Source organism: Drosophila subpulchrella, chromosome 2L (genome assembly GCF_014743375.2).
Source record: "Drosophila subpulchrella strain 33 F10 #4 breed RU33 chromosome 2L, RU_Dsub_v1.1 Primary Assembly, whole genome shotgun sequence".
NCBI lineage: Eukaryota > Metazoa > Arthropoda > Insecta > Diptera > Drosophilidae > Drosophila > Drosophila subpulchrella.
In genome coordinates this window covers 16,043,236-16,067,345 of record NC_050610.1, presented here as the reverse complement: position 1 = coordinate 16,067,345, position 24,110 = coordinate 16,043,236, and the positions used below count along the sequence as shown (strand labels likewise).

The window sequence follows — 24,110 nt, the reverse complement described above, 5'->3', positions numbered from 1 at the left end:
AGTCGATAACAGGCTATGATTCATGGCAAACTGCCTTGGCAGAGTCTGCGGCATTCCGATTAGCCTTGGATTCAATTCCAGGACGCTGATCTGTCGGAACGTTCCGCTAATCGTGCAAATTTCAAGCACAATTCAAGCCAACTCAATTAAACCCACCGCCATGAAAAGGAGGTGTAAGGAAAGGGGAAATCCTGTCGACGAATTCCCCAACCAAAAATTCGTTCGGGAATTCCGTTGGCCAAGTCGAATCGGGCTCAAATTAGCCTGGTTTAAAGTATAATGAGCGTATAAATGATTAATTGTTTTTCAGGAAATTGATAAGGACAGGAGGGCGGGTCAATCTGTCGCTTAATTAACTAGACATTATTGACTGCGCGAATTAGTCTAATTGCTCTCTTGTCACTCGACACCTGGAAGAGTCCTGGAGACCGAATGTTTCTTGGTGAATTTCCATTTGAAAAAATAATTTTCAGTCCCCAGACTCGCTACGCTGACTGCCAGACTGAAGAATTAAATAATCTTTTATCAATGCCCCAGGGCATTGTCAACAACAATTGAGGCCGGTCCTGGGGGCCATTCAACGATTTGTCACAAAGCGATTTCTGCTTATTTTCACAATAATTCCATTTGTCCTTTTGATAGCGAACAACAAAAAACTTTTCCATTCTCTTTCTCGAATGACCGCAAAGTTTCAATTACTTGAACTAATTTATTAATGTTGTTGAAATGTTATTCGAGGACTTGTATTTCTGACTCGGCATACTTTGTTGTGTATTTTGTGTCGAGTGGGGAGTAGGAATTCGGGAAATTAGAGGTCCTAAGATATTTTCGTAAATTAAAATGGAATTAAATAGTTGGAATTCTTGGGCAGATGAGTTAGATATAAAATCTGTCGTTCATTTGGTTAGCTTTAAATACACTTTTGTTTTTCTCTCAACCTACAGAATTGCTATTTAAATTATATGTAAATGCTTTAAAATCCGCTTTAAGTATTTATTTATAAAATTTATTTTATTACTGAGGTCGAACTCTTTTTTCCCCCTTTAAATTAATGTCTGTCATGACTGCTAATTGATGGCTAATTCAGTCAGACTTTAAGCCATGCTCCTGTCGAGTCTCGGGAAATCAATTTAACTTTAATTAGTATGCCAGACATGCATGTGCTGGAAGCACTCATTTTACAGAGTGCCGAGAATAATAAAACGGCCAACTGGAGCTGCATAATTTTTGGCGTTAATTCAATTTACACTTTTCAAAAGCGAGGCGGAAGTTCATCCCGTCCACGTCCACCCAGTGACCGTTTTTATAATAAAATAATTTCAAAACTGTATAGAAATTTGTGAAATTCTAGCGAAAATGTGTGCAACAGCTATAACATATTTGACAGGCAAAGGAAAAACTTTTGCAACTAATAAAAAGCGGAAATGCCGCGCAAACCGGATGGCAAAGGGGGGGGGGGGGGGGGGGGGGGGGGGCTATTTTGACTCAGACATCAGGGGAAAATGCGTCTTGTCAGCCCGTCTATTGGCTGATTTGCCCCCCTTTTTGGCACCCCTTTGGCTGCGGGCATAAATAATAAATATGGCATGTAGTAAATGTAAATGCGCAGTGGAAATTCCATAAATTCAAAGGCCCAGCTGCGCATTCCCTTCATGACATTTAACACTTTGGCAAACAGCAGCAGCAGCCCGGCGATTCGGCGAGGCGGCAAGTTAGCAAGCCATTCAAATGCACTTGAGATTCCAGGAGCAACAGCTGCGTCCTTCCGAGGACCAAATGGAAGGACTCCCGCCAGCGGTGGCAACGTGACGTGATTGGCATGGCCAACTGTGGGGGGGAAATTAGTTGGAAACTACTCCGAAAAGCGATAGCAATTTGATTAATGATGATCCAATATTAAAAAACGTGTTTGAGAAACTTGACCTTTTGCCATAAAAAAAATTAAATTAATATGTATCTTTCCCTTTTTTTTAACTAATATTAAGGGTCTGCACTATGTAGCATCAATAACTTTCCTCGAAGGCTCCTAGAAAAGTTCAAACGTTTTGCATCGCCATTTTGAACCGTGTTTACCAAAAAGTTCCTTACGATTTAGAGAAAAAGGACTTTAAAGTGAAAAAAACGCAGATTTTTGCTTTTTTGAACCGCAATTACAATAAACGGATTCTTTGTTTATTAGTTCGTCAAAACATTTGAAAAGTGTTACTCCTTATCTATCGAACGCCAAACTCAAAATAATTTTACCACTTTTAAAGGAAGATATAAAGGTTTCAATTTCTAGCAGTCATCGAGGTAAATAAAAAGGGTCAAATTTTGTAACACAGTGTTATTACTTGAACGTTTAAAAAAAAATGTCAAAATGTTTTTAACTATTTTTCATGTTTATTTATTATTATATTATTGACTTGAAGGACTAAAATCTATTTTTCTGTGACCTAGTTAAGAGTATTCTTTCACGATGCCATCTCTGCTGAATCGAATGGAACTTGACGTGGGAAGGAGCCAAATCCAAATTAAATAAGATTTGTTTTGCCGCCTTTCAGAGATGCCGATGCCGAAAGGCAGTTCAGCTCGGTTCAGGTCGAGCCAGGTCAGGTCAGGTCCTGTTGGCCACCCGCAGGATGTCTTCGCCACATCCACATCCACATCCACATTTCTGGCTCTCTGGCTGGGCTTTAACTTTCGTTGATGGCACCGACCCGATGCCGCGCATTTTAATGAGTCAAAAGCACATCCCGCTTGAGTTCTGGGGGCGTGAGATGTCTGATTGTTTGCCAACAAACATGCGTCAAGTTCAAGTTGGCGTGTGAAAGGCAAGAAACCGCCTTCGTCAGGGTAAATAAAAAAAAAAAACCAGAGGCAAGCAAGCATCTGAAAGGGACAAAAGTTTTTATCATGACGTCTTGGCCTTAATTTCGAGTTTCAGTCTCGGCTTTCGAGGTTTTTGGTGTCGGCCACATTGTGTCGCTTCGAATTGTTTGCTGGGCGGGGCCCAAGAAAAATGTGTTTAGAATGCGGAAAACTTGTTGAAAATTGAGTTTTGTGTGAAGTTTTATTCATTGATTTGCGGGTTCGTGTGGGTGGTTTGCAGGATGCGGTTTCTTGGTGGAGTTTTGTGGCAGGCAAAGTATGCGTAAGCCGGGGATGTGTGGTTACAGGAACTGAATAAGACCCTTAATGGCCTTTTGAAACGGGGCTTAAAGTTTCCTAATATATAAAAACAATTAAAGGCTTAACTAGGAATTATAAAATATAAGAGAAGATATTTAAAGGATGTCTGGGGGAATCCATCAAAACTATTTACAAAATATTTATTTTTAAAATTTAAATTGTAAAATGTAACCCCCATCGTAGCATTTGAATACGGCCTTGCGTTAAATTAAGTAAAATGCTTTGCCAATCCTTTGAAAATGCCAACAACTTAAAACACCCCTTGCCAATACCACTTAAGAGCGGTATCAATTAAATTGACAGTAATTCTTGGAGCTTACTTGCCACACTTTCCTATAAATAGTGGGGTTCCCCGACACCCGGGGAATGTGTCAATCGCAATTGGCGAATGCCAACTCCGGACCCGGAAAGTTTCCCTATGACCCGCTAGTGCCATTCGATACGTACGTGTTTATTGGAAACCCGGTTGCACGTTCATTATTTGAGGTCACAACAATAGTGAAAGCATCCGCCACGACCAAATGTGCAATAATTTTTAGCTGGCAAACTTTTGTTAGAAACGAATACGGAGCCGACACAATTCGACGGAACGACATGGGGAATTTTTAATCAATAACTTTGATTACTTTCGTTGTTGTCGCAGCCATTACCAGGTGTTTTGAAAGGCATTAAAAAGGTGCAGGGAAGTCTGTAAAGTTTATTAATTTGCCACTTGAGCGTTGCAATTGCGCTGTTGCAGTGTCTCGTAAATTTTGTAATGGCAAGATATTCATGGAAATGCTTTCATTAAGCTTTTATTGCTGCGTCGTTGGCGAAGGTGAAAGGTAAATCGGAAAGGTTGGGGCCTTGGTCACGTTTTGCGCCGTTTGTTGATTGCCCCGACTTTCAGTTGCTCATGTGAGGCGATATGGCCATTAAAAATGCAGCACCAACTCCTTGCCCCCTGATTGAGACCCTTTTCCGCTCTCTCTGGGTTATGAATTGCAATGCATTTCGTAGTGGCAGTCCAAAAGGGCAGCCTGCAAAGGAATTTACCTCCGATTCCTGGCTCTCGGCAATGAAGTGAGTGAAAAGTACCTTTGTTTTTGCCACACAGCCCGTTGAAATATTGTGTAAAAGAGTTTTATATTTATTGCAAATAAAATTTAATCTTGTTAAGTCCCACTAAACCATTGACCCAATTAACAAGAGTTTAACTTCCATCAATCCGATACTAAATTCCACAAAGCCCAGGCAATGGGAAAATTATTTACTAAATTCCGTTAAGCATTCACAACGATAAAACCTTTTTGAAAAATTAAATATATGTATATCCACTTGGAAAGTAATTTAACAAATAAGAATGGTCAGACATTTATAAAAAATAAAAATTTTCATGTTTCGAAACGTGATAGGGATTAATTTGCTAAAAAAGTCACATACATGATTTTAAATTCTTTTAAACTATTTATGGATGTCACAATTATTCATAAATTTTCTTTCATGTTTTCATTAGCTTAATATAATAATCTTATCGAATTATTCTCATATTGTCTTACATCAAAGGCTGCAGCTATAACTTCCCAAAATACCGCCTCTCATAGAGTGAAAAAATAGATGCTAATTATTTAATTAAAAACTGTCGCATATATGTAGTCTTTTCACTTTATAGTGCATTTTAATAGAGCTCAAGTGGGCGGCCAGTGGGGGCGTGGCACGTGGGAGGGGCGGCTTAGCGGTTTGCTGCATAATGGAGGTGAAAATTGTTGTCTCTGCGCCCCAGTTTGTGTTCAAGTGCGGGGCTTTGGTGTTATGCGCCAGGCATTTACCCACGTAAATATTAATAACGATTATTAACTATTTGCGAGCGTTGGCAAGGAACAGGATCGGGCAGCAACAACATCAGAGGATAATGGCATGCATATCATATATGTATGTTCGCATGCATGCGTATATTAAAATTCTTGAGCATGCAAATCTGTCGCGAACCCCTGGGCGAGCTGAATAATTGGGTGTGTTTTTAAAACAATAACGCGCCGCAGGGGACTTTAATAGGACATATATCGTCCTTAATGAACTCCCCCTTTTGTAATTCGCTGTTACGTGGCGGGACGAAGGGCAAATTCAAGGCTTCGTTATCCTTTCATATCCTCTGGTATTTGCTTTTAATTTCATGCTATTATAACTATTAGCGCCCTACGATTTTGGGTTAAACGGAGATGATATTATAAGATATTATTATTAGCCGTACATAGGTAACAAAGACTAATACGGATAACTAGGATGATATATAATACCATAATATAATCTATGAGAAAGGTTTTGTAAAATGGGATTTCTAAAATCCTCCCAAAGTATCCCTGTATGGTTTTTACTCTTCCCACAGCTCGATTTGGTGTTCCTGCTGCATTTTGTCAAACTAACACATCGTTTTCCGGTGCATAGTTTTGGGGCCCCCTTGGCCAGACCCAAAGCGATGCCAATGACCGGGATCAGATGGGAACCCTAATGGAAACCCATAGGGCACGCACTCGCACACAACCAAAATTGTTTCCTGTTATTATGCAAATTTCTTCATGGCTCACCCGCAGGCACATGCCATGGAAATAGTTTTCCTCTTGGAGGGCTTTGCATCCCCGAATTGACCTTACCAGAGCAATTAAGCCGCTTAACCCATGGCTGCAGCCATATTTTGCAGCCCCACCCATAAAAATTGTTAAGCTTCATCCCATCCGCTTGACAACGACAACGAAAACGAAGCGAAAATGAAAAATAAAATGGCCAAAAACATTTGGCCGTTACAGCTGCAGTTTGTCAGTCGTGGCTAAAGCTTCAAATTGTTTCCCATCCGCTCCTCCTTCGCCTTCTCTTTCTCCACCTCTGCCTGGTTTTGGCCCGCTTTTTTTGCTCTTAGCCGAATCGAGATTTTCATGCATTTTATGTAACGATCCGACCACCTACCCATCACGCCCCTCACACAGGTCTCTGCATCAATAATAGTTGTTTGGGGGTCCCAATCGGTGCACTGACGGAAAAGAAACCATCTGAACTTAGATGGAAAAGTTTTGTACTAAAATAATATTTATCTCAGGAAAGTCTCGCTTTCCAAAATTTGCACACATACCGAAAATCTAATTTTTGAACCCAAATATATTTTTTATCTCTTAGATACCAACTCCTAAAAAAAGAACTCATAAATCGTGCCTTAAGATCCTTATATAAATGTTTAAAATTTATTTTATTGCCTTTAAATGTACATCATTCCTCTATCAATGCCTTGACTGAATTTTGAAAATTTTAAAATAGTTCAGTTCAGTTTTTAAACCCATCTTACCCCAACTACGAAGTTTTCACTTTTGTTTCTCTGTGTTTGCTGGTTTTGGTTTGCTTTGGTTTGACGCTTGTCGTTTGCGTTTGGCTATGATTTTTTAGTAAACGAGCAAACGACTCAAATTCGAAATTCCCAACACTCTGCCATGGCTGAGCTTATTCATATTTTTTGCAATACCCATCCCGATCCCATCCCCCGTCCATCGATTTGCCTGTTAGTTTTAAGTATGCCAAGCGAAAGGCGAAGCCAAGTCAAGCATCCTCGAAAGGGGGAAACGGAAACTGTGCGGTGGCCTGTCTCGAGTGGAAAAGTGGTTGGCGAGATGACATCGGATCGGGAATCCTACGCCACGGAATGCACTGTAATTGGTTCGATAATATATACAGGAATTGATTTTCCAATCAAAGTGGTTGCCTCGATTGAGCCTTAATTAAAGTCGGGCAGGAGATGCCACTCGAGGTGACAATTTGTGACCTGTTTGTTGTCTTTTTCCTTTGAGTGAAATAAAACTATCAAAGGAAGTTTCTAATTGCTCGGAATGAGTTATTGAAGTAATGACATTTTTATGATCTGGCGGAATTCGATATGTTACAGAGGGTTATAAGTTAATTGGAATTTCAAATATTATTTACCATAAATCGTTTTTCCCCCTGACAAATAGTCAAAGCACTTATTCTCTGATTGAGCCCAGTGGAATAAAATCAATAAACTCTGGGAAAACCACACCTTTCCATTTGGCTGGCCTTCCGGTCCCTTGCAATTTAAATCACATTTGCGGCTAATACAAATTACAGCCTATTGTGCTCGATATCCACTAATTTTACCCACCGACAAACCGACAAACCGACTAACCTCAAGGCCCCGTAAGGCCCCAAATAAATGACAATTTCCCCAACAACATTAAGACGTTAACGCAAGTTTTGAAACAAACCGAAATGGAAATAATATTGTCACAAATTTGCAAGCACTCTCGGCATGTGGTTATTAAAAGTAAATCAAGTGCACGAACGATTTACGTGGCCCCAGACTAATTAGCCACTTGTGTGTACTAAGCCCGGTACTCAGCCACAGAAGGGAACCGAATCCCCAGTCCTAAACACATCTCAAACCCGTCGAAATGGGTGTACAAAAACATTTTGCTGTTTTCCCGATTGTTGTGCGTGTTGGAGATTTTTATCGGCTCCTGTAAATTTTGGGAGTTATATTCTGTGGGTGGGTATATGGGTGTTTTTTTAGGGTAAGGCAAAGGTCTCCGGAGTCTAGTACAATGCCGTCGTCTACATCGAGTGCACTTGGGCAACCGGCTCGATAATGGCAGGTTAATAAACGTTTTTGTGCGACATTGAACGTGTGGCGAGACGCAGACGCCCAGGTGTGGGCAGACTGTCGTCCTTCGTCCTTTTTGCATGGCTAATGTCCGACCCGCCCCCTTAAAGGCTTGCCAGAACCACGTGGGCGGACTGAACTTTCGATGCACGGCTTATGTGCATATCGCACTAAATCACGGTTCAATGGGGCTTATATTCGGCAAACTCAAAGAAGGTATTGGCCAATTTAAAAAAAAGGGCAATCACATGTTGGTTACCGAAATGGGATGTGAGTAAATATAAAACCCTAATTAAATCTCTTCTAAAATCTTGTTAGGCACTGAAGCTTTAAAACATTCTATATACATATATTAATTTGTATTAAAGAGAGAGGATTAAGTGGAAATTATGTTTGACTTTTTTTTTATTTATGGAACAATATTAAGGGTAATATATAAATATGCCAACCTGACCATACCAATAAAATCAATAAAACAACAAATGAATTTGTATTACATTTACATTTTTACACTCATATAAAACCACACAGAATACCTGTTTTTTTTTGTGTTCATACCTTAACATATAATAATCCCATTTCTACACCACTTTAAGCTGGTGCTATTTTGTCTCCAGCCTGCGGGGAAAGTAGAGAAAGCTAAGCCCGACAGTCACTTGTCACAGCATCCACAGCCTACACAAAAGTAGTGGGCCGAACTACTAAATAAAGCCCGAAAAGGTATGCTACACGAAACAAATGCCAGGCACGTTGGAGGCATTTATCAAGAGTCCCTCCACAGATGTCCTGTGGCAGAAGCTAGGGGCTGCAAAAAGGAGGAGGTATCGCTGTGAAAGAGGATAACAGGCCCAAATCCAGATCGCTCCGAGTGACAAAGAGTCGAAAATTTCAGTCACGCGAAGGGCTTAAATGTCGTTTGATGTATTCGCCGTCATTTAAGTTCCCGTTGACGAAGCGGGCGATAGATATATACCCATATATGTGGGAGAAAAATCAACTGTCAGAACCCGCTTTTGCCCATAGAGAAACGCCTAGGACTTTGGGGCCAAAGGCAAATGCATTTGTGTGATAGATTCGCCACTTTATTGACATGTGTCCTGGCAGCCTGCTCCTGGAACCGATTGACTGGGCCGAAGATGCAGATAAAACTCAAATCTGCGGCACACGTTCAAGGGTTAAGGCCAGGTGAATGCCGGTGGTGGTGGTGGAAGCAACTTGTGTGATTTATTGAATAAATCAGTTTGGAAGTCTCCTCCCCAAAGATGCTGAAATATTTATGTGTATGCTATGTACATAAGTTCGACTGTGCGTGCGGTTTTTGAAATTTATGTGCGATGGTAAATAAAATGAGGCTTCCAACGGTGGCGCAAGCCGCAAAGTCGAGGCAATAAAAATTTGGAGTGTGTGTAAAGCTCGGTCAGATATAATCCTATAAGGTATGTTTGCTCGTACGCCAGAAGACGCTGACAGCATGAGTTATTGGCTCAAAAGAATTGAGATTTGAATGTGGCCACGCTTTAAATCAAATTTAAGAATTATGTGGTGCCAAACAAACTAGAAGTTATTAGCATAATTTATGCATGGAATGAATTTAAGTAGCATCGGTAAATTGTCTGCTTATTTTCTATGCACATGTGACTACAATGTGGAAGGGATTAAAATTATTTTTGATAACTGGTACTCAGTAAATTAAATTTTAGTTTTTTTGTAAAATTTAATTGAATTTAAAGTGAATGCACTCTATTAAAGTGTGTTTTTACTCACTAATCTGATATTTATTTACAACTTCACTGTAATACATTTCAACAAATTATTCATATTGATTTATAAAAAATACTTTTAGTAGTGTCATTAATTCAATTTTAGGCGCTTTTCTATGACATCAATTTTAATCATAACTAATTAACATTTAGGGTGTAAGCCGTCAATGCCAATGGAAAAAACAACAAAAGTGAATATTTATAAATTTTGTTTTTTGTTTTGCTTTCTCATAATTGCATTTCAATGTTTCCTATCAATTTCATTTATTAATTTCATATTTTGTTAAGCTCTGATTAATTTTTTCGTGGCTATATGCTTGGTTCTTTCACTTTTTATACTATTCTTTGTTTTACAATTTAAGTCATTAAATAAAATAATAATTTAAATATGCCGCTGGTTATCAAATCACAGTTTGAAATTAATGAACAACTAGCCATGGATGGATTTCAATTTGTTATACCAACATTCAAAGGTAAATTTGGTTAATTTGAAGGAATTTTATATTCACTTACCTGATGTGATTGCCAGAAGAATTGTGGTCAGAGCTGTTTGGTAGACAATTTGTGGAAACCGCATGTTGCTAAGTGTTCTTTGTTTTGCTGAAATTAAAAATGTAAGTCCTTATTTTTAAAGGCCAAGATAGGTGAAGAAATTTGTATCTAATATTTGTATATTTTATATAAAATAGGTGTTAATTTTTTACTATTTAATCTTTAAAATATATTTTATTTAAAAAATTATTTTATATAAATATAAATATTTTTAATTTGTTAACCATCTAGTCTTAGCAAAAGCAGCTTTGAACAAATCAGATTACTTTTAAGTAGTACTAAAAACTGTCCTAAACGTTCGTTATTTCTTTTGAAATGTAAAACTCATGGGTAGCCAAAACTAAGCCCAAGTAAAGCCCTAAAAGCGATCTTACCAAATACAAACTCAACACAACCCAACCACAAAATGCCGAAACTGTGGCAGACAACAACATCGGTTCTTAATGCGTTAAACTTTGGCTGCAACACGTAACTCTCGTTGGCCACTGCAACCTGGTCGACTGGGCCTGAGCCGACTGGTTTCCCTGGGTGCTGCAGGTGTGGCAAAGTGAGTTTCTTATAGTCACTACTTTGGGCCAAAGTATTGAAAGCAATTTCGTAATCAGCAGGAAAAGAACAAGGGGAAACTGAAACTGTATAAAGTAATAACTATAAAGAAAACTGCAGCGATTTTCCTCGTCTGAGTGAAAAGTTTGGCATTAGAGGGTATGGGGATGTGGCCGACAAAAACACATTGTTGCCTAACTGCACATCGACTTTGGGCATAATATTTTCGCATAAATTCTTCGGTTTTTTTTTCTCGGGCACATTTAAAGTTGAAAATCGGATTATAATAATCCCCTGGTCGACTTGAAAGGGTCAGTCGAAAGATTCGATGGAGGAACTTTAACAAGTTGTAATCTTTTATGGCAGCAAATTGTATTACAGCATTGGGCCAAAAAGCCAGGCCAAGCAGATCTCGTATGCGAATTCCCAGGGCTGCTCACATGGCCCAAAGACTCCACTCGATGGCTATTCTGTGTACACTCCATTAACTTTGCAGGGCCCTGGCTTAATTGCTTTGGCTTCATTAAGGTCAGCACGAAACTAGCCCACAAAGGCGGAGGATTGGGTAAAAACTTTCAACTTTTTAATTTATGCATTGACAAACTTAAGCGACGGGGTGCGACAAACAAAAGGCCAAGTCTGTTCCCAATGCGATAAGCCACAAACTGCACTTCCAGACGCTCCTTTTTGCAGACAACCGAAAAAAGGATTTAATAAAAATCCACTGCCCTCAAACCCGTGTTCCTTCTCTTAATTGCATCTGAAGCAAAGCTAAGTAAGGAAGTGAAAGAAACAGATTCTTATAACCCCCTTTTTCTCTCAGAAAACCAATGCAATCTGCTGTCGGAATGAACTTGGCGATTTTCCGGACTTGTAAACAGAACTTATATTCCTTGGTCTAAACTTAAATTGCTAGGCAGATGCAAAGAGTAAAGTCTTAAAGTCTAAAGTTAAATATTTTATTTTCCATCTATCTCCAATGTTCTGTTACTTATTTTCACTAGCATTGTTTGTTTAAATACACATAGTTTCCTAAACATTCCATTTTAATTGACAAAGGCTTCATTGCCGAAATGACAATAAGTTCTTCACATGCATTCTCCAAATTTGCTCCAATTTCATGCGGAAAATATTCATTTTTAATCTGAAAAATCAAGTTCATAAATCCTTTAAGAGCCATCCAATCAAAACAGAGCCCTGCTCCCTTCATCCAGAGCAATTTGCAAAACTATCATTGCAATAAATATGTCCAGTCATCCTTACCAATTGCCAATGACATCTGCTGCTGTTGAGTCTGTAGCATTTCACAGATTGCTCGATTACAAAACAACTACTGGGATCCGGCTGCACAATGGCAAGGAAATACATTTTTAAACCCACCAAGATAGATTGCTGGGCACTGGGAGCTAAATCAAAATAGGTTTGCCGAGAGGAGGAGACCGATTAAACCGCTTTTAGCCTTCAAAGGCAAAAGGCATACTCAAACACACACACACAGAGATGGCGATGGAGTTGCACAGAACTTGTGAAAATTGGTAAACAATTTATGTGGTCAAATAAAATTGCACCGAAGTGGAGCAATGGCAGTGCAGCAGCAGCAGCAGAAAAGCCAGACACCACAACAGGAGCAGAAACAAATTTATGACCGCTCAGTCCAATACCAGAAAATTCGCAAAAACTTCCGCCGCAGAAAAAGAGATATTTCGCAATATGAACAGGGGCGCTGTGGGCAGATATCAGTAAAACACCTATATTTTACTGCATATTTTTTATGACAAAATTCGAAATTAAAAACGCAAAGACATCAAGTAGATATATTTTTGTGAAAAATACTGAAACTCTGTGCCTGCCTTTTTTCCAAGAAAAGAAGTTAATTTTATTACACAAAATTATTTTATCGTATATTAAATCATCCGCTTATGGTTTTATTAACAATAACAAAAACAAATAACAACCAAAAATAATTAAAAATGTATGTTTTAGCAACAAAAATACAAATATTTTTAAAAACCTAGTGCTCCGTACTGTTTTCTCCGAAAACCTATTCGAAAAACCGACTATCCCCCTTTTAATTTCCCCACCCGCGCCCCTGGGCATCGGCAATAACTGCATAGATGATACCAAAAATCCAGGAGAAACCCGCAAACTGAAGTGAGTTTGCAAGGGGCCAAGAGAGGGGCCATTCAAGGATATAAATTACATGCTTAGCTACTCGTAGTTCCCCTGCCAGATCCGCTCGCTCATATGCAAAAGTTTTCCTCCCCATTTTTTTTGTTGTTTTGCAATACGGGATTTTTGTTGCAGAGATTATGAAATAAATTTCCACATGCCACAACATTTTCGCAGCCGCAAAGGAACAACAAATATGCTGGGTACAGATACAGGGCTCGGCAAGGATTTTGCACTTGAGATGCGCCTTTAGCGCCAAAAAGTAGGCAACGAAAGTGCACACACACACACAGCCGCAGTCAGGGGAGCCACTCCAGATCCTTGATCCTTGGAATAGGAGAACCACTGGCCATGCCAATAACAACAATGGATTTGCATATGAGATATTTTTCAATCGCCCCAAGGTCCTTTGTACCGCCATGTTTTCGTATTTGTTGAGGCGAAGTTTGAGTCGGCAGCAAAAAAAGTTGTGCATCCCGACGGTGGAAAATTTGTAAAGTTTCTTTCGTATTCAATCCATATATCACATGAGATAAGATTTAGAATTGGGAGTTGTGCAAAAGTTCTCCGCGAGATGGCAGTTTGCGCTTAAAAATTAATGCGAAATCTTGAATCGCTATGACGTTCGATATTGGTAAATTGAGAAACATAAACTTTATACTTAAATATTAAAATCATTCAGGTTAAAGAATGCCCCTTAGATTCAAAAACAAATCAAGTCTGGTCTTATTCAATTATAAACATTTTATTTAAAATGTTGCTATATACCATGTTTTAACATTATTTGCTAAATAATTTAATTAACTTCTGAATTTAATCTTCAAATTCAAATCTCAATTAATACCCAAACAGAAAATTAATAAATCAATTCCTTAATTGCATATGTTGCATGGCTTCATATATGTCATTTAATTATGCAATAAATATTAAATGCCTGGCAGAAACCAAGACAAACTTAGTTATACCATAACTAATTGAATCAATTGTTAACTTCGGTCACCAGATTTTGTTAATCAAAGCTCAAGTGGAATAACGAAGGAATAAATTGCGAGCAAATACCTCAAGGATAAGCTGCAATAATTGGCTAAATAAATACTATACCCATAAATCTCTACGCATAAATGTGTGAAAATAAATACGAAAGCACAATTGCAGGCCACAAGATTTTCTAATAAATATTCGCACAAGGAGCGCGAAAACTAATTAACGCCCACGCCTGGTTAAGCCTTGCTTTTTCATCTCAGCCTGAATTTCTTTCTTTTTCATAAACCACTGCAGTCGCAGCCACTCAGAAGCACAACAAAAACGGGGAAATAAAAGAGCATGGCTATAAGGAAAATGCCTGGCCGAGAGAAGAATGCGACACCGTTGCAGGTGGCAGTAAAAAATGGCTGAAATTTCTCCAGCTGAACAGCGAACTGGAGGACGGGGCCTCGGGTCATTCGCGGCTCAGATCAGAACACAGCTCATTAAACGCCGGTCATAGTTTAACTCTCCGGGCGGATATTACACGGACAAAATATATTAAAAAGGCCTGTCATCAGAATACCACAACACCATTTATCTCAGTCAATAATTCATGTCCTTACGAATAAAGAAGAGACTGGGGATTTTTTTGCTAATTACGCGGTTTTGAAAGGTATGTATTTGGAGTACCTATCTGTAAACCAATTTTGTCAATTGATTAAATAATCTTTGATGATTTGGTTAACCTCAGAAAGTATAAGAGAACCAGATTCACAAACCCACTTGGATGTATAAAACTAAAAATATACTTAAGATGCTTTTATCAATAAGTACAGGCTCTATTAACTGAATAGAGATCTATGTATCTATCAAGAGCTATCTTGAATCTATAACGAAATGCTTAGATGCTTTTATGAATTATTTAAGGAGTATACATCATGTACATTATAAGTTTAGTTAAGTTGAACTTCTTTTTCTTACAATATACTTCATGTCGTTAGTTAATAGAATACCATATTAATTTCCATAACATTAAAGTCTTCTTACATTTTTGTCAATATTAGCAGTATCAGCAGCTTTATTTTTAGTAATAATATTACAACAAGCACTGATTTTCTCACAGTGTGGGCTTGTTTGCCTGGTCCTGTTGTTATTTTTAAGCCGGTCGCAGGATAATCCGAAAAGGCTGGCGACGACTTAATGCGCCCCTTGGCTGTGCTAAATAGCTTTCATTATTTACTTTATTCTCGCATAAAGCGTGCGAAAAAGTTTGGTCCAAGCCATTTTTACAGAGCTGGCAACTTTCAGCAGCAAAAAACAGAGTAGGACATGGAAAACGGCTGAGATGGAGTGCGGAAATAAATGCCCCAACTCGACTGGTTAAGGGTTCCATCGTTTTGTTTCGAAACTTTTGCGACTCAGCTGTTTGTGGACACTTGCCTGCGCTTTTCCTCCTCCTCCTCCTTCCCCTCCTCCTCCAGTGGCAATAAATCATTTCACATATCAATCAGTCAATCAAATAAATGTTTGACTGCCGCCCAACTGGCTGCCCCTCGGGCCCCCCTCATCCGATATTGATTGTCCCACTAAATACAATTTTTGCCTAGTCAGAGGGTTGCCCCGAAAGTGAGTAGGAAAAACTCTGCCAGGCAGTTGACATTTTCCATCAACAAAAAATGGGGAAATTGAAGGAGCAAAGCAGGGCTCAAGACATTGTTGCCTGGTTCCAGGGCAACTATGGGAAATGTTTACCAAAAAGGAGGAGCCCGGGGTCCCGGAGACACGCTCCTTTGCAATTGACAAGTTTTGTTTGCCTGCTGGATGGCTGGATGGCTGGATGGATCCGGGCACGCCCTTCTGTCTATCTTCCGGCTTATCTTCCGCTGGCTGGGATGTGAAAGGTTGCCCCCGGAGTCCTCAAATTGGCTTGCCAAGCGCAGGGAAGTTGTGCATCACATTTTAAATGTCGAAAATTGCGATATATGTAATTACAGAAGCACAGGGGATTATACAAAGACCGCTGATGATGGGTACAATTTTGGGATCTCGTCTGACAGCTTTTTTGCAAACAAATTAATTGCACACTCCCACAGAAAAAAAACTTTATTATATATATTTCTGTGGCTTAAAGATATTCCACATTTTAAAAATGCTACAGATTTGTATACAAATGTTACCTATAAAAAATAATCAAAATAAACACATACAATTTACTAGAATATAATTTTACAACATTTTTTTAAGTATTGCAATTTTATTTCGAAACAATAGTTAAAACAAAACTTTTGGAATATCTTTTTTCATCTAGTTCCTATAGATCTTTAAAAAGATCCCCAAAATTTATGTCATATTCAAACTATAAGAATTCAATTAAAATAGTATTATCCAAATATCATTCTGAATGTCCCAAACATATCCCAAAATGTCGACTTATATCTTAGTAAAGAAAATTGTTTTCCTACCTTCAGTTTATTTGGAATACAATTTGCTTGTTTTATATTTTTGTACGATAATTTCAATGTAACTCGCTAGTCATATTTCACATGTGTATTTGCGTACGATTTTTTGTTTTGTTTTTTCTTGCTTTCTTTCCCTTGCTGCGCGCAATTTGGCAAACAATTTTATTTTATGCAATTTTCGGTTGATTTATCTGCGAATCCTTTAAGGCGCACCGAGCACCGAGTATCCTGTGTGTCCTGGCGAACGGGGATTTGGTGGATGGCTGCTCCTGGCTGCTCCTTTTTTCTGTCCGCCTAAGCCGCTTGCTCCTCTCGATTGTGCTCCTTTCTCGTCCTTATCTTATTTCGCGTATCACGGAACTCGTTAAAATCACCTTAGAACACGTGACTGCACAAACACACACACGCGCACACAAGAAGCAACAGCCTCACACACACAGATCCTTTTGCCAGATCCTTTTTCCTATTTTCCGCCTTCTGTTTTGGTAAATGCTATGTCAGAAGCACAGAAACGGCATCGCACACACGCCAAAGCCAAAAGGAGTTCAATCCTGCGGTTCAGTTCAATTCAGATATTTCTTGTAAATTTTGTTTTTGTTATTTCGCTGTGTAGAGCTCCCGAAGTTCGTAATACTGCGAGAATCGAATGCTGATCTACGCACGTCCTCACGCAAGGACAACGCAATGTAAACTGCAGCAGGAGTCGCAGGATTCGCGTCGCTGGGAGTCCTGTGCACAGATTTCTCGCCGGAAAACCCACCACACTTTTCTCTCCCAGTCGCCTTCGATTCGTGATTTTCCTCCGATTTTGTTCGGGATACGAGGACTGTTCGGGTAATCCTTCGGAAAATCCGGCGGAAAATCGCGAATGGAAAAGCGAGGGGAGAGAAAAGCGTGGTGAGTTTTTCGGGTATTAGTTTTGTCGCTAAAACTGCTTGAATCACCACTTATTTCCCCTTTTTCACTGCTTGTCCGACTGCTTGGAGCACTGCTTTACTAACTGCTTGACCAAACTCACCACGATTTCCCCTTAAAAAAGAGCACGATTTGCCAGTAATATCGTTTTTTATTCAAGTGTAACAGGCCAATATTTTTAATATGATTTATATAAGCCAAGTTTATATTAAAAAACTTCATTTTCTCAACGGTTGAGACCTAAATTGAAAAATGGTCAGCAGTGGCACAACTGGCGCCTCTCCGGCTGGTCAGTGACTCCATATCCCGATTCCGACACAAATCCAGCATAATTGTAAATCAAATCGCTTGCCAAAAAGTCCCACAAAAAGCCCACTTGAAGCTCTTAAGTGGAACATATCCCCAATGTAAATGACGCCCAGACGGAGACTGAGTTGGCTGCAGAAATTAGTTGCCATTGGCAGAAGCACTTTGCGCCCAAAATGTCATAATCATAAAAATTTGCAATTATGCTGATGACCGCAACACGGTAGCAACAACCGGCAACTGGAGCAAAACATTTCCAGTTCATTAGCACGGCCACGCCCCTTTTTGCCGCCCCATTACGCCGTGTGAGGAGGATACACATTCGATTTTGTTGCCCTGGATGTTCTTTCTTGGCTCGACTTTGTGGCCAAGAATAATGCAATACAAATTATGCAGACAACTGGAGACAATAAAGTCATTAACCTCCTTTCTGGGTTTTCTGGAATAGAGTTCAGTGTGTGGTGGTGTACTCAATAAAATCAGTTTTAAAAGATACTCACAATAAAAAGAGTACATTTTGTGAAAATGGAAGAAACCCAGTACAAATATTCCTAAAATATTTAATAATATTTTATAAGTGAGATCAAATCAATGAATTAATAAAACCCTTCAAGATCAGTTAGTTTTTCATAGACATCAATTTATTCATATCAAATGTTTGTGCGTGACTGTTTAGCTTATCACTTAATACATGCTGTGTTTTCCTTTTCCAGTTAATTTACATAAATTCATTTCTTACAATACGTGCTTTCGTTTTGGTTAGATTTCATAAATAATTCACAATATTTTTGCTTAAGACGGGGGGGCCTACTCTCTTTTCTATATAAATAATTTCGAAATAAATTAATCGCTTAAAACGAGGGCTACTACGATCTACGATCGGGGGGCAAACTGGGCGAAAACTTTCCCGTGCGCAGCTCTGCTACTTGGAATTTGAGTACAAATGCGAGTATAAGTCAAGGTCAAGGCTGTGAGTTTTCGGGGAAAGGTGTGTTTGCTGGCCCACTGAGTTTGCCGTTTTCCTCCTGTTTTTCCTATACTGATTACGTTCCGACTCCGCTCCTGATCTCTCTTACGACTACCAAATAAGTGGGGGGGGCATGCAGAAAAAAAAAGAAAAAGAAAGCAGACCACAGGGGCGGATCACCACTGGTTGGAGGGACGGCGCTCAGCGCCCGGGGCCGCACTGCCGGAGAATCGCGGCGAAGAGGAGTTCTGCGAGGAGCTGCTGCTGGGCATTGTGCTGCAGGCCGCCTCGTTGGCCAGCAGCGTGTGAATGGCCGTCAGCAGCTTCTTGCGAGCTCCAAACGCCGCGATACCCAGCTCCATCAGGTTCTCCTCGGTCAGCGTGGTGAACACCTCCAGGTCGATTTCGTTCAGCACGAAAATTTCTGCAAGGATAAGTACGAGACACGGCTTCAGTTTCACACAGTAGAGTTAAGATTACATAGAACTAGATAAATATAACATTTCCACCTTGTCTAGAATTTAGATAGGATAATTCCTACAAAAAAGATAATACCATAACGTACATCTAATATCAAGTCTGCCCTTCCCTGCTATGTAACTCTTTCAATTCCTTTAGTCCCTACTCCTTTCAATAATAATTTAATAATTTCTTATACATCTTTTCTTTAAAAAGAAATTAGTAGCAAGCCTCCAAGTTTTCCAGAATCCGAATTAAAAATGATTGACTAAAGAATGATGCTTACAAAAAGGAAAAGCCTAAACCTAATACCTTAGTATATCAAGTATGACCTTTGTGGAACTCAAATCTTACAATACTTTCGATCACTACACTTTTTAAAAAATTAATGAGCTCTTAAAAATATTTTGTATGTAAAAAACTAAGATATATATATTTTTAAATCTCAAACTGCCTGATATTAGAATGGATTTTATATACAAGGAAGTATAAAGTATACTTCGGAAAAAGGCAGCAACTATTTAGTTTTACAATACATTTACCCAAAAATAAATGATTATCCAGAAATATTATAAAAGTTTCGACATTAACTGACTTTAACCCTATGCATAAGAACATTTTTTAAAACAAATCCCGATCTTCCTTCACACACTCTACTTACTATAAAATAAGTTTTCATTTAAAAAAGACAAAAGAATTGTGATTTCCATGATTGTGTTTGGAATAAAAAAACGTCGGTAAGATGGCTTTATGAAGGACACACTTCGTACACAGTTCGTAAAAACAGAGGCAATCAGCGGGAACTACTCACTGATGTAATGCTCCAGACCCAAGCTGGTGAGCAAAGTCTGGATGTCCTTGTGCTGGGCGAGCTGCAACCGTCGGTTGACCGGCGTGGCGTCCAGCAGTCCTGTGGTGGCACTCAGCCCATAGGGAGATCCAAGTCCTGGCGGTAGCCGCCAGCCACCACCACCACCGCCCCCATTTCCTTCCCCGTTCTCCAGCGGGGCGGGGGCGGGGGCGGGCGAGGTGCTGCTCAGGCCCATGCCCATCCAGGCGGGCGTGGGTGTGCGCATCTCCCCCGCCACCGGAGTGCGCTCCATGGCCTTGTAGCCCAGGGCCCGTTTCATGTCGAAGTCGAAGGCGCGGTGGCCGCTGGTGTGCTTGTTCCCGCCACCGAGGTCGTAGTGCAGGCTTCGGTAGCTCTCGGCGCTGCCGGGCAGCAGATGGACTCCGCCGCCCGGGGATGATCCTGCGCCACCGCTGGAATTTCCCAGTCCCAGGAGCACTCCATCGCTGAGACGGCGACCCAGCCGCGCCCCAGCTCCACCGCCACCGCCTCCAGCACCACCACCACCAGCACCACCGCCTTCACTGCCATAGGTGGAGTCCGGCGAGTAGTGGGCCCGGTTTGGACATCCCGCCGTGGAGGAGGACGTGGAGGACACGGCGCCCGGCAGCTGGGCGTACGGCGGATACGACTGCTCCAGCGAGGTGGTGCTGCTGCTGAAGCTCTGGTAGCCACTGGTATTCTGGCTACAGCTGTTCCGCGGCGAAACGGTCGGTGGCTTGAGTGGCGCTACCGCTCCGGGAACCTGCAGATAGTTGTTGCTTTGGCTAGTGCCACCGCCCACCAGCGAACGACCTTGACTCTGCTGGAAGCTGTTGTGCAACTGCATGTACTTCTGTGTGGGCGCACATATGCCGGTGGGCGTGGCCAGCCCGTTGGCGTTCAACAGCAAGTGATTGTTGTTGGCATAGGGCGTCAGCTGGCCGGTAAGAGCGGGCGGCAGCAGCGATGGAGTCTTTGGGCTGTCCACATAGCCGGCCAGCAGGGCGGTCAACTGGGTGCGGTAGGCCAGGTTGAGGTCCTTGTCCTTGGGCATGAAGTAGTAGTCGGGCAGCTCGGGCTTCACGATCGGCGTGGCCAGGCGCAGGATCTCCTGGCGGGCCTCGTAGATTTTGTCTAGGATAGGGAAGTTCCAAATTATTATAAGACAACGAATCGAGTAAATGTATCAGTAAAGTAATAGTAATAACATTTAGAATTAAAATATATAGTAATAAAAAAATCAATATATATTTAATTTAAACCAAACATACTATAATAACTAATGTATAATATGAACTAGATTTTGGGTTTTATATTTATTTGTCAAGGAACTAAACCTTCTAAAAATATATATTTGTATGATAAAATCAATCACATCTGTTGAAACATTTAATAATATGACTTCCCAATTATACATACACGATTTTTTGGTTTCCTCATATCCAAGCTTAGAAAAATAAAATAAATTATTTATTTATAGTCCTTGAAGTCGTCCTGGATTCTTTGGATTACCCTAACTAATTGGAAAAAAACAAACATCTATACATTGAAATCTTCGCAGTCGTAATGTAATATGTCTGAATTCTGAATTACCCAATTGGTTCTGATCAACTATATGATCAACTAAAATATTTCGAACCCAACTATCAACCACATTGCTTTCAAAATATATAAATCTATATAATAATTTTTTTTCAAGGTGTTAAGCACCCCAATCTCACCTATAAACTTCTCCACTCCCTTGACCACAATGGCCAGGGTGCTCTGCCGCTGCTTTTGGCGCAGGGTGATGTAGACGCCGTACTTGGTATTCAGGCTCATTATCTCGGAGGCATCGTTCTGGTTGTCCGGAAAGTCAAAAATCAATGCTACGGGCAAATTGCCAAGCAATTGTTGTCGCGCCAAGTAGACGTCGTCGATGCGTCCGCTGATCGTGACCTGCGACTTCTTCAGCGGCTTCACGTTCATGTCGCTCAGATCGGGGAAGATGATCTTGGTCTGGGTGCGATCCATGATGCTGAGCAGGTTCACGTTGTTCTTGCCCTTGACGATCTCGTGGTGCTGCGGCGAGATCTCCATCTGGACGTTCACCAGGATTTGGCTCTGAAAAGACGGTTTTATCAGTGATATGATCGATATAAGATGGGCTATTCTCCCAGAACTTACCGCAATGCTCTCGCAGGCGAAATTGATCAGCAGCTGGGTGGCATCTCGGACCTGAGCCGATTCCTTCTCGGATCCTTTGACCAAAACCAACGAGGTGTGCAGCTTGGGACGCGTGGAGAATATAACCTGGATGGGCCGAAAAGAGGTTGAGATATAGAATACTTTGGAAAAACAATTTAGAAGTTGATTTGGAAGAAAATATAATGAGCTTTCCATATAGAACATTTAATTTTAACAAAAGATGTAAACATATAAAATTAATTCAATTATTAATAGTACAATCTATAGACATTAAAAAAGTATAAGTCCAAATCAACATAGAACTAATAATAAAGACTAGACGATAAATTTGGATCATATTTATAATTTAAATTTGAAAAAGACAGCCAAACATGCAATCTCTGAGAAAGACATTAACAATTGTAGATCCTTAGAATATCTTTAAGATATAAAAAGCAGACAACTTGGGCATACCAGATGGAAACGATTTTAGTTTTAATTCATTACGCTGTTTATTTTTGCCAACAGATTGAAATGGAAATAATATTCAATAAGGTTCAGTTGCAGCCTCACTCACCTGCACATTGAACTTGGTCTCGATCATCTTGATGTAGGGTGTCTCGTGGTCGGGCTGCGGCTTGCTGGGTCCCATCACGGGCATCTCGAAGGAGATGAGCAGCGGCGTGGAGAGCCGGACGAGGGCCCGGGCCCGCTCCACGCCCTCCAGGCTGCCGCACAGCGACACCTGGTTGGACTTCTCCGTGGGATTGGAGCGGTTCGAGTCGGGGAAGTGGATGTGGGTGTGGGTGTCGTCCATGATGCGCTTGATGTTGTTGCCACCTCGTCCGATGATGTACGAGTGGTCCGTATAGCTGACGTCCATTTTCATGATCACCCGGGTGCCCTGCTCAAAATATAGATACAGTATTAAATCAGATCAGACCATGGGCAATAGTAGAACCCACCCTCGAGTCAAGGCTGCTCAGGATGCGCTCCTTGGCCCGCTGCACTTGCTCCACCTTGCCCACAATTCGCACATGCGGATCTTTAATTAAAATTTTCATTATTCAAGTAATACCGCGATAAAGATATTATAAAACCTCACCCTTCTTGCTCTTGGCACCAATTTTGAGTCTGCAAGGCCAGCTCACATACGTATCCGTCGTGTTCATGATCTAGTAAAAAATATGTATTGGATATATGGCGATATTTATATACCAAGTCAGCAGAGTTTTTGGCGGTCTAACAGTATCTTAAAACTAGTTGCGTTGTACACTTAAATTTAACGGTGGATTGCCAAACAAAGACATGGATCATTTAACTTAAAAATTTTGCTCAAAGAGAAAATAACTTAAGACCCTAGTGAATCGAAAACATATTATATTGTGTTTAAAATGTATAAGGCATGGCAACCTAAGTCTTAAAATAGATGATAGAAAGAGGCTTTAAGGAATTAATAAGAGATTAAACAGATATAACATATTAAAAGAAACTAGTGAGTTTAATAATTGTTCTCAAGCATTTTGGATGGTAGGTCATTAATATTTACTTTAAATAGATATTTTTTTGTTGAAAATTGTTTTAACTCAATGTACCCCTTAAATGTAGTATCTCTTTAAAGTTATTTAAAGTTGATGATAGTCATAATAGTTATTATAAATGATAAGTAATAAGTACGAATGTTTGCTTAGAATTATAACCAACTACTTACGTCATGAAAGAAATACTCGGCTCCATTCATCCCCTCGATGGAGCTGTCCGCTATAGGATATATATTTAGTAAAAAGTTTGGAATTATACATATAGGACCAGCATTACCCTTTATCAGCTGCTCCAGTTTCTGGCGATCGACCTTGAAACGTTCGGTGTGCAGATCGTCTGGGTTTTGAACGCCCAACTTCATGGCGATGGCGCGTATGTCACTCCAATCGCTGTCCACCGAGGAGATCTCGCTCTGGGTCTCGCTGGGGGCTCCACTGCCCACCGATGTGGTCGAAGGCAGGGCCTGGAGACTGGCCAGCGATCCCATGGATCCGCCATCCACCTCCAAGCCCCCCATGGGCGATTTGGCCACATCTGCGGCCGTTGGATACATAAGTTTGTTGAAAGAGGCACAGGACAGCATCGTGGAGTGTAGGTAAATGGATCAGTGGGTCGGCTTGGGGACCGAGGGATATGAATGTGTGAAAGGTCAACAGGTGCAGCT

At 40.4% G+C, this 24,110-nt stretch overlaps 2 protein-coding genes across 3 annotated transcripts in view; both read right to left on the bottom strand.

The window, feature by feature from the left end:
- The window catches only part of LOC119546678, a 34,366-nt gene extending 17,428 nt beyond the window's left edge, over nucleotides 1-16,938 (bottom strand). For both annotated transcript variants that reach the window (XM_037853141.1, XM_037853142.1), the window contains exons 1-2: nucleotides 16,263-16,938; nucleotides 10,081-10,167 (exon numbers count right to left, since the gene is read on the bottom strand). In XM_037853141.1, the coding sequence (XP_037709069.1) occupies nucleotides 10,081-10,144 (64 nt within the window). In that variant the 5' untranslated portion in view covers nucleotides 10,145-10,167; nucleotides 16,263-16,938. The remainder of the gene's footprint in view (nucleotides 1-10,080; nucleotides 10,168-16,262) is intronic.
- A 1,252-nt stretch (nucleotides 16,939-18,190) lies between these two features.
- Nucleotides 18,191-24,065, bottom strand: LOC119547319 (protein bicaudal C). The gene is made up of 9 exons (XM_037854118.1): nucleotides 23,723-24,065; nucleotides 23,616-23,665; nucleotides 23,010-23,079; nucleotides 22,870-22,949; nucleotides 22,482-22,808; nucleotides 21,905-22,030; nucleotides 21,460-21,841; nucleotides 19,718-20,872; nucleotides 18,191-18,871 (listed from the first exon to the last, which is right to left on the bottom strand). Exons 1-9 carry the CDS (start codon nucleotides 24,027-24,029, stop codon nucleotides 18,624-18,626), a joined length of 2,745 nt encoding a protein of 914 aa, XP_037710046.1. The 5' UTR covers nucleotides 24,030-24,065; the 3' UTR covers nucleotides 18,191-18,623.
- Nucleotides 24,066-24,110: the final 45 nt, after the last annotated feature.